The 11,724-nt window shown below is 36.7% G+C and overlaps 1 protein-coding gene across 1 annotated transcript; it reads left to right on the top strand.

The window, feature by feature from the left end:
- The first annotated feature begins 374 nt into the window (after positions 1-374).
- Positions 375-7,368, top strand: LOC116119099 (putative receptor-like protein kinase At3g47110). Its single transcript, XM_031405051.1, has 5 exons — positions 375-988; positions 1,082-1,153; positions 3,787-4,149; positions 4,750-6,741; positions 6,836-7,368. The coding sequence occupies exons 1-5, from the start codon at positions 430-432 to the stop codon at positions 7,210-7,212; spliced, it is 3,363 nt and encodes a 1,120-aa protein (XP_031260911.1). The 5' UTR covers positions 375-429; the 3' UTR covers positions 7,213-7,368.
- Positions 7,369-11,724: the final 4,356 nt, after the last annotated feature.

Raw genomic sequence — 11,724 nt, 5'->3', positions numbered from 1 at the left:
CATAAATTTTCAACTGTGTCAGAAATTTACGTGTAATATTGTAATATTGTAGAAAGGGCTTATCGAAAAAAATTAATATTCGATTAAATCAAATCAAATAGCATTATTTATGCCTACCCGTTTGACACGGCCCTAAGAAATAATGTACATTTTCTTCCTTATTTCTATTGTGGTAGGTCCAATTATGAGAATAGTATTATTTATGGCCATCTGCAATGACATTGAGGTGAGGTGACTGATGATTACTGAAAGTCAGAGGTAGGAAATTTCATGCCTTGGGTGGCCGGCCAAGTTCCAAACCACTTACAAACATCGTTAAAGTCTAATAACTAGACGACGTGAGAGTTGAGACACGTGAAAATTCTAGCAAATTGATTCATCATTTATACTTATCACTAGTTTTTTGCGGTTCTCTGCAAATCAACCCTCATGGAGAGAAATAGTTGTAATCTCATTGTCATAGGTTTCTTAGTCTATTGTTTCATGTTCTCTTTTATTATGGCTGCAATTACCAAAAATATTACCACTGATCAACTTGCTCTTCTTTCTCTAAAAGCTCATTTAAATCCAAATGATCCGTACAAATTATTGTCACAAAATTGGTCTTCAACTGCCTCTATCTGTAACTGGATTGGTGTTTCTTGCGGTGTCCGTCACCATAGAGTCACAGCCTTGAATATTTCTTATTTAGGTCTTACAGGCACCATTCCTCCTCAACTGGGAAATCTTTCTTTCCTCACGACGCTAGCCATTCAAAATAACAGTTTCTATGGCTCTCTGCCTGATGAATTGGCTCAATTGCGTCGATTGAAGTCAATCAGTTTCAACTTCAATAACTTCAACACTGAGATCCCGTCATGGTTTGGGTCTTTCCATAAACTTCAGCACTTGCTTCTGAAAGGAAACAACTTCATTGGGTCCATCCCACCCTCTCTTGGCAACATATCTTCACTGGAAAAGCTTGATCTTAGTTACAATAAGCTTTCAGGTACCTTCCTTAATTAATAGACAATCTGGTCTGACTCCTAGACAGTTTTATCATTTTATCTTTCTAATTTGATTTTAATTAATTATTTTCCAGGAGCCATACCAAAAGAATTTGAGAACTTAACAGAACTTACAGAATTGATGCTTCGCTATAACAGCCTCCAAGGTATGACGCAGCCTATCAATTTTATATTAAAATAATGTAACGGGAATAGGGACGAAACAGAAATTATCTTAAAGTCCATAAGTTCAAAATAAAATAATATAAAGGGAGACTGACCAGTTCCCACCCATGGTTTGGCGTAAGTTCTTCTCTCCCTCTCCCCTCCCCCAAACAAAGGTTTCCAAAAAAACAATTTCCCACCCATCGTTATGATATGTTACTTAGACAGGGGTAAAGCTACGAAAAGGCTATAATACTCTTTACTATTTGACTTTATAATTTTTAATAGGGTTGAATAAAATTTTCTCACTCAAACTTTGTTAAATGTATTTTTCACCCCTAGTTTGAATTTTAATGATGGACTGGCTAGCCACAATTGTCGGTGGACTCGCTGGCCACGGTTGTTGGATGATCTATCCAACAGCACAAACGAGGAAGCCACTGGTGACGACTATTCCCCGAAAAACGCTAGAGACTATTTTGTGAAATACTCTTCAACGCTGTTTCCAGAGGAGATTTCGACAATCGTCGCCACTGTTGGGTAGATCGTAGGATGATCTACCCAACGGTGGTAACGGTGAGTCTGTAGGCAGAGTCGTTTCACCAGAAAATGCTGGAAAAGATTGGCCAATATTTTTCTTCCGTTTTCGACGAAACGGCTTCACCAGGGGACTCTTCGACTACACTGTTGGATAGATCGATGGCCGATCTATCCAACTGCACCGACAGTGTGGTTGGACTTGCCGTCGGTGACTAAACCCATATCTTGCCGGTGCGATTGCCCTGACGTACACGCCTGCCAGTTTTTATTCTTCACGAATCCTCATTTACACCGTTAGATAGATCGCTGGTCGATCTATCCAACGGCACTGGCAGTGTGGGCAGACTTGCCATTGGCGACTGAACCTAGATTCTGTTGACGATGGTAGGTCAGCCAGTTTTTATTCTTCATAGATTTTTTTTTTAAATTAAATAAAAAATTGAAATTGAAGATAGAGGTTTAAATGGATAATTCCAAGTTGGTGAAGGTAATTGTTATGTGTTTAATTTAGGGTAATTTTACAAACTGATGAGAATGCCCTTTTGCCGTTTAAACTAATGTCTGAATTTTAACGATGGGTGGGAAATTGTTTTTTTCAAACCTTTTGGTGGGAAAATTATTTACGCCAAAACTTGGGTGGGAAATTGTCATTCTCCCTAATATAAAATATAGGAAAAGTAAACGAATAGGGTCAAATCTAAAAACACTAACGTAAATGCACCCTAGGCAAGTTTTTTTTTTTTTCCTAGCCTTTGACCGGGATATTGATGAGCATGAGTAATTGATTATTTTGCTTAGATGGCGTTTGGTTCGGGATGATATAAGATTAATCTTATAATCTTTGTTTAATTTTCAAGATTCTCTCGTTTAGTTGTTAAATAATAAAATATTACGTAATCTTTTATTGTAAATAGTATTTACTGTTGGTAATATTAGGGATAATCAGATTACCTTCTCAAAAGGTGTTATTATAAGATTACTGAGGTAATCTTAATTTTGACCATATTTTGCCCTTAATCTTTTATCATTTCGGACACACCTCATATGTCTACCAAATAACAATTACCCAGACCCCTTACATTTGAGGATTTAACTAAAATACTCTCGCCACAAAAAAGTTTAAAAGTTAACAAAACACCCCCAACCACCCAAGACCACCCCCGGCCACTAGCCACCACTGCTAGAGGCCGGCGAAAGTTGTCATATCGACACAAGATCGGCAGGATCTTGCTGGCCATGTGCCGATAAGGACGTTTTCGACCATGGATTTGTGATTAATGGTTGGAAATAACCAGATCTGGCCGTTTCACTACCAAAGACGTGGCCGTGAAACACCATAGATCTGGCCATGAAAAGGCCAGATTTTTTGTCGTGAAATGGTCGTTGTTTCATGACCAGATCTGTGGCCATTTCACGGCCACATTTTTGGTCATGAAATGAGATATGGCCAGATTAGGTCTTATTGACGTACGACTAGCCATATTCGATTGGTTGTGCACCATTACGACGGCTTCCGATGGTGGTGGCTGGCTGCCAGCGGTGGCTTGAGGTGAGTGGGGGTGATTTTGCTACAAATTAAAGTTGCATATGGTTGGGGTGTTTTAGTAAAATTTCAAATATAGGGGGGTTAAAAGAAGTAATTTAAAAAATAATAATAAAAATAATATTATATTATTATTTAAAAATGAGGGCAATTTAATAATCTATATAACATACTCACTCATTTATCATCCCAACCCAACATATTATTATAATATACCCACTAATTTATTCCAACCCACCAAACACATTTCTCTAAAGATTCCCTATTAATCTATCTTTCCAATAATACAACATTCCTCAGTAATATAACATTCTTTGAACCAAAAGCACCCTTAAGTAAAACTTATATGATTTTACATTCTGATCCTTCTTTTTCTTTTTTACTGTTACCATTGCAAGCATGATACTAAAATTTTATACTGAAACTTCCTGTCAATCAGCTAAACGATTGTTAACACCCACGAAGAAATAAAAAGACTTTCAAAATCTTAGAAGTCGTCACGTATTTGTTGATTAATGACAAAATCTGGTTACATTTGTTGATAATTTACAGGAGAAATTCCACAGGAGCTTGGTAATCTCCCGAACCTGGAGATATTGCTACTATCACTTAATCGTCTAATAGGACCCATTCCATCACCTATTTTCAACCTTTCCTCCCTAACCATAATGGATTTTACATATAATAACCTGACGGGTAACCTCCCTGAGAATATGTGCGAAACTCTCCCTGCTCTCCAAGGTATTTTCTTGTCTGGTAACCTGCTTAATGGTTCAATACCCCACAATCTGTGGAAATGCAGAGAGCTGCAGCGAATTTCTTTGTCACTTAATCAATTTGAAGGAAGAATTCCAAGAGATATTGGGAACTTGACGTCTGCCACTCTTCTATCTTTTGGCCGAAACAACTTGACTGGTATGCACCTTGTAACCTCTATCCAATAGTTAAAAATTAATGAGCAATAATGTCATCAATAATTTTGTATTTAACTAGTATGGAAAAATAATAAAATAATTATGCATGTTGAGAATTTTGGCTTGTCCTTTAGTTTCCTTGTGAGTTTGAGTTTGTATTTCTTTATAAAAACCTATCAGAAAATTAGTAATTTATCTATACTACGACGAAGAATATAATTCCTACTGGGATTAAGAAGATATTTCCCATAAAGAATTATAGCTCTCTATTAGCTTATAATGTTGACCTTAGGTCATGGAAGAGAAAATTATGTGAGGGCATTACAAAGTTTGTCAACATGTAAGAATATTATTGGTTTGGGGTGTTGGTAGGTATCATATTGAATTGCCTATTCTTCGGAGAGTACTACTAGGTATTGGGATACAGTTGCTAATTTGGAATATTAATATTTTTTCACTCATATGTGGATGTAAGCTTTATGTCGAATAACGTTAAATATGGTGTCTTTTATGTGATTAGTGATTTATTTCATATATTGTTAATCTTGATATTTGATATGCTTCTGCAAATACACAATAACGCATACTTAAATGTTTGCAGGCGGAATACCATACGAGATCGGAAATCTTCCTAATCTACAAATTCTGGGAGTTCAGTTTAATAACTTAGGAGGCCTTGTCCCTGCTACTATCTTTAACATCTCAACATTGATAGAACTTGCACTTACGGACAGTAACCTTTCTGGGAATCTTCCATCAGGCACAGGCCTAGGACTTCCAAATCTTGAGAGACTTTACTTGGGTATAAATGATTTTAGTGGGAGAATAACTTCCATCACCAACGCTTCCAAGCTCACTTTTCTCGACATGGGGACCAATTCATTCTCAGGCTTTATTCCGGACACAATAGGTGATTCGTTAAGAAGCCTGGAGGTGTTGAGTCTATCGGAAAATCACTTGAGATCTTCTACTCCAGATTTGAACTTTCTTTCCTCGTTGACAAATTGCAAACAGTTGAGGATCTTACAATTGACGGGAAATCCCCTTGATGGAATCCTTCCAAATTCCATTGGTAATCTTTCCCTCAATTTGGAATCATTTTCAGTCGATAATTGCAATATCAGGGGCAGCATTGCTGAAGATATCGGTAACTTGAACAATTTGACAGTCCTACGTCTAGGAATGAATGAATTGACTGGATCGATTCCCATTACACTTGGCCGATTGCAAAAACTCCAAGGTTTGTATCTCGAAAGAAATAATCTAGAAGGCTTCATCCCGGATGATCTTTGTCGTTTGAATAATCTAGTTGATTTGTACTTGGGCGGTAATAAGCTTTCTGGATCCATTCCTCCATGCTTGGGTACTCTTACTACTCTAAGAGATCTCTCATTAGGCTCTAATGGATTAACCTCCATTATTCCCTCAAAATTGTGCAACCTGAAAGACATCCTGCACTTAAACTTGTCATCAAACTCTCTAAACGGATCGCTTCCATTAGAATTTGGTAATCTGAAAGTGTTGAATGATGTAGATTTGTCATGGAATCATTTGTCAGGTGATATCTCAATTGTAAATATTGGAGGGCTAGAAGAGCTACAAGTTCTAAACTTTAGCCATAATAGATTCCAAGGTCCAATTCCTATATCATTTGGTGAGTTGACAAGCTTGGAGTTCTTCGATTTGTCTAATAATGATATTTCCGGAGAAATTCCCAAGTCTTTGGAGACACTGTTGTTTCTCAAATATCTAAACTTATCTTTCAATCGGCTACAAGGAGAAGTTCCTAGAGGAGGACCTTTCGTGAATTTTTCAACTGAATCATTTATGGGGAATTATGCTTTGTGTGGTTCAACCTTATTGCATCTCCCACCATGTAAAAGAATCACTCAAAGAAAATCAAGGAAAATTCTTATCATTGTTTTGCCAGTCTGTGTTTCATCAATGGTACTTGCACTTGCCTTGGTATTAATACTGAGACGACGTGGAAAAAGAAGCACAGAGCTACCTGATGACGATCATATCTCATTACAACCAACATGGAGAAGAATTTCTTACCAAGAACTTGTGCGAGCAACTGAAGGGTTTAGTGAAACAAACCTGCTTGGCAAAGGGAGTTTTGGTTCGGTTTACAAAGGAAGACTTCAAGACGGGATAGAAGTAGCAATAAAGGTGTTCCATCTGGAGCATGAAGGAGCACTCAAGAGCTTTGATTCTGAATGTGAAGTAATAAGTAGTATACGTCACCGAAACCTCATCAAAATCATCAGTTGTTGTTCGAACAAAGATTTTAAAGCCATAGTGTTAGAGTATATGCGCAACGGGAGCCTAGAGAAGTGTTTATACTCTAGCAACTGCATTTTGGATATTTTGCAGAGGTTGAACATAATGATAGATGTCGCATCGGCTTTGGAATATCTTCACTTTGGTTATTCGACCCCTATAGTTCATTGCGATTTGAAGCCCAACAATGTATTAATAGATGAAAATATGGTTGGACATTTGAGTGATTTCGGAATTGCAAAACTCTTAGGCGAGCAAGACTCTTTGACCCAAACACAAACCCTTGCCACAATTGGCTACATGGCACCAGGTTTTTCCTAGTTTATAATTTGCTATTATTTATCATATTCATGTCAAAATATTATTGTTGATTTGGTTAACAATGAATCTAACTCCTCCTGCAGAGTACGGAAGAGAAGGAAAAGTATCTAGAAAAGGTGATGTTTACAGCTATGGTATTATGCTAATGGAAACATTTACAAGGAAGAAGCCAACAGATGAAATATTTATCGAAGAAATGAGCTTAAGGAGTTGGGTTAGTGAATCACTATGTATAACTGTGATGGAAGTTGTCGACACGAATTTGCTAAGAAGGGAGGATGAACATTTTTCTGAGAAAGAGCAATGCGTCTCATCTATTTTGAGTTTGGCCATGGAGTGTACAGAAGAATCACCGGAGACGAGAATCAACATAAAAGAAGTCGTAACTCGACTCTTGAAAATTAGAGTCATACATTTGGCTAATATCCAAAGGGGTGGACATAGAAGGATTTTAAATTAAAAGAGTTATTATTATAGTTTTTGTTTAGTAATCATATTTATACCAAGAGTGTAAAGATTATATGTACAAAGGGCATTCTTTCTTCCTCTGTTTTGGCCTTACCATAATTTATCTGTACTTTTGGGAATAGAAACTCAACCAAATTGTTGAGATTGCGAAGTCAAATTCAATCCAAATTAGAGTTGAATTAGGACATGNAGAAAATGTCGTTAAGGCAAACCTTGGGTGAGAAAAATCATTTACTCAATTTTAAAAGAGCATGTTGATAGACTTTAAAGAAATATTAAATTTTTTAAGTAAGTTTTGTTGAGATTGTGGAATCAAATTCAATCCAAATTAGAGTTGGATTAAGGCATGGGTTTTCCTAATTTGTGTTTAAGTAGAATTGTTTTCTTTTAGGAATACAATTGGAAATATGATTATAATTGTATTAGGAATTAAAATATAATTCCTATTAGGATATGAGATTTGAGTCCTATTAGGAAGTGTGTCCCATGTATTACCTATAAAAATGGGTTAATTCCTAGAGTTAGATAACACAAATTGAATAGAAGGCAAAGCCACAATTAGAGAGTGAGAGCCATGAAATAGGGATTTGGTGAGTGAGCCAATTTGTGAGGCTTAAGAGATTCTTGTAATATTTCTTCTTCATAGTGAAATTTCACAATGGCAAAGTGGACGTAACTCTCATACGGAGATTGACCCACTATAAATCTTGTGTTTGTGTGTGTGTGGTTATTTTGGGTCCTTTGTTCGCACTATTTTTTGCTTTCAAGGATTTTGGATTTGCTAGTATTCAATTAAATCCCCCCAACAATTGGTATCAGAGCAAGGTTCAAGGAAGAAAGTGATGGTTAGAGAAGAATGAGGATTTGCACCTAGGATCAACAAGTTTGATGGAACAGATTACGCGTTTTGGAATATGCAAATTGAAGATCATCTGTATGGCAGAAAATTACATCTACCTTTCCTAGGAGCAAAATTTGAAAAGATGTCAGATAAGGATTGGGCATTCCTTGATAGAGAAGTATTAGGAGTCATTTGGTTGACACTGAACAAGAACGTGGCAAGTAACGTGGTGAAGGAGACAACCACAATAGGGTTGATGAAGATCTTGTCTGATATGTATGAGAACTCTTCTGTGAATAATAAAGTACATCTTATGAAAAAATTATTTAATCTTAAGATGAAAGAAGGTGCTTCCATGACAGAGAATATGAATGATTTTAATACAATTATGAATCAACTATCATTTGTAAAAATTGATTTTGATGAAAAAGTTCGTGCCCTAATTCTTATGGCCTCCTTACCAAATAGTTGGGAGCCTATGAGAGTAGCAATTAGTAATTCAACGGTAGTGCGAAATTAAAACTCATAGATGTTAGAGACAAAACTCTCGTTGAGAAGGTTCGCTGGAAAGATTCGGGTGAGATAACATCGAATGCTTTGAATGTTGAAAGAAGAGGCAGGGGCTACGATAGAAAATCAAACCAAGGCAGAGGAAGATCAAAATCAAGGAACGAAAGAAGCAAGTCCAGGTTTGGGAAAAAGGTTGTGTTGGAATTGTGGCAACAAAGACCACATACAGAGGAATTGCAAAGCACCAAAGAAAGAGGAGAACATCAATAATGATGTCGCCAATGCTATAACTGAGGAGGTACAAGATGCTTTACTTTTATCTATTGATAATTCTATTGACTCTTAGGTTTTAGATTCAGAAGCTTCATTTCATACCACTGCACACCGTGAAATTCTAGAAAATTATGTGGCTGGAAATCATGGAAAGATATACCTAGCAGATGGAAAACCTTTGGATATTATAGGTATGGGTGATGTTAGGTTGAAGATGACAAACAGATCTATGTGGAAAATCCAGAAAGTAAGGCATGTACCAAAATTGATGTGCAATCTAATATTAGTTGGGCAACTTGAAGATGAAGGGCATAATGTGTCCTTTCTAGGTGGTGTATGGAAAGTTACTAAAGGAGCCATGGTGGTTGCTTGTGGAAATAAAATTGGAACTCTTTACATGACCTCTAGTTGCAGAGATTCAATTGCAGTTGTAGATGCTAATGTTACCTCAAGTTTGTGGCATTGTAGAATTGGGCATATAAGCATGAAAGGATTAGAGGAGCTTCAATCAAAGGGAAAACTACTAGAGTTGAAGTCGATTGATCACAGTTTGTGTGAAGGTTGCATCTTTGGCAAACAAAAAAGGGTAAGTTTTTTTCCAAAGTAGCAAGGGAACCAAAGGCAAAGAAGTTGGAGTTGGTTCATACAGATGTGTGAGGACCCATTCCTTCGTCATCCCTTGGAGGCCCAAAGTACTATGTGACGTTCATTGATGATGCGAGCAAAAAACTATATTTACTTTAAAAAAATGGAGAGCCATGATTGAAAATGAGACAAACCTAAGGGTGAAGTGCTTGGGATCCGATAACGGGGGAGAGTACATTAATCAAGGGCTCAACGAATATTGTGTCAATAATGGGATCAAGATAGAGAAGACCATTCCTAAAACTCCTCAACAAAATGGTGTTGCCGAAAGGATGAACAGAACCCTAAATGAGCGTGCAAGAAGCATGAGATTGCATGTTGGACTACCACAGACATTTTGGGCTGACGCAATCAATATTGCAGCCTACTTGCTCAATAGAGGACCCTCTATACCACTAAATTTCAAGATCCCAAAAGAAGTTTGGAACAGCAAAGAGGTAAATTATTCTTTCTTAAGAGTGTTTGGTTGTTTAGCATATGTTCGCATTGACTCTACTCTTAGAAGTAAGCTTGATGCTAAATCTAACAAATGTTTTTTTATTAGTTATGGTGACGCCGAGTTTGGTTATTGTTTCTGGGATGACCAAAACCACAAGATTATAAGGAGCAGAGACGTCATATTCAATGAAGAAGTGATGTACATGGATAAACTCAACATGAAGTTAGAAAGTCCAAACACTGAAGTGAAGAAGCAAGAGGTAGTTCCTTTGAAAGACTTCCCAAGAAATGACATGCAAGACAATGACAAGGAAGATCAAGATAACATAGCTCTAGAAGTTGAACCACAAATGCCCGTGTTTGAACCTAAAAGATCTCCTAGGACTATAAAACCACCACAAAGGTACTCACTTTCATTGAATTATATTCTACTAACTAATGAATCTCTAGTTAAGGCAAACCTTGGGTGAGAAAAATCATTTACTCAATTTTAAAAGAGCATGTTGATAGACTTTAAAGAAATATTCAATTTTTTAAGTAAGTTTTGTTGAGATTGTGGAATCAAATTCAATCCAAATTAGAGTTGGATTAAGGCATGGGTTTTCCTAATTTGTGTTTAACTAGAATTGTTTTCTTTTTGGAATACAATTGGAAATAGGATTATAATTGTATTAGGAATTAAAATATAATTCCTATTAGGATATGGGATTTGAGTCCTATTAGGAAGTGTGTCCCATGTATTACCTATAAAAATGGGTTAATTCCTAGAGTTAGATAACACAAATTGAATAGAAAGCAAAGCCACAATTAGAGAGTGAGAGCCATGAAATAGGGATTTGGTGAGTGAGCCAATTTGTGAGGCTTAAGAGATTCTTGTAATATTTCTTCTTCATAGTGAAATTTCACAATGGCAAAGTGGACGTAGCTCTCATACGGAGAGTGAACCACTATAAATCTTGTGTTTGTGTGTGTGTGGTTATTTTGTGTCCTTTTGTTCGCACTATTTTTCGCTTTCAGGGATTTTGGATTTGCTAGTATTCAATTAAATCCCCTCAACAACTGGTATCAAAGCAAGGTTCAAGGAAGAAAATGATGGTTGGAGAAGAATGAGGATTTGCACCTGTGATCAACAAGTTTGATGGAACAGATTACGCGTTTTGGAATATGCAGATTGAAGATCATCTGTATGGCAGAAAATTACATCTACCTTTCCTAGGAGCAAAATCCGAAAAGATGTCAGATGAAGATTGGGCATTCCTTGATAGACAAGTATTAGGAGTCATTTGGTTGACATTGAACACGAACATGGCAAGTAACGTGGTGAAGGAGACAACCACAATAGGGTTGATGAAGATCTTGTCTGATATGTATGAGAAACCTTATGCGAATAATAAAGTACATCTTATGAAAAAATTATTTAATCTTAAGATGAAAGAAGGTGCTTCCATGATAGAGAATATGAATGATTTTAATACAATTATTAATCAACTGTCATCTGTAAAAATTGATTTTGATGAAGAAGTTCGTGCCCTAATTCTTATGGCCTCCCTACCAAATAGTTGGGAGCCTATGAGAGTAGCAATTAGTAATTCAATGGTAGTGCGAAATTAAAACTCACAGATGTTAGAGACAAAACTCTCGCTGAGGAGGTTCATTGGAAAGATTCGGGTGAGATAACATCGAATGCTTTGAATGTTGAAAGAAGAGGCAGGGGCTATGATAGAAAATCAAACTGAGACAGAGGAAGATCAAAATCAAGGAACGGAAGAAGCAAGTCCAGGGTTGGGAAAAAGGTTG

Source organism: Pistacia vera, unplaced genomic scaffold (assembly GCF_008641045.1).
Source record: "Pistacia vera cultivar Batoury unplaced genomic scaffold, PisVer_v2 Contig873, whole genome shotgun sequence".
NCBI classification, from domain to species: Eukaryota; Viridiplantae; Streptophyta; class Magnoliopsida; order Sapindales; family Anacardiaceae; genus Pistacia; species Pistacia vera.
This window is presented reverse-complemented; position numbering and strand designations above follow the sequence as displayed.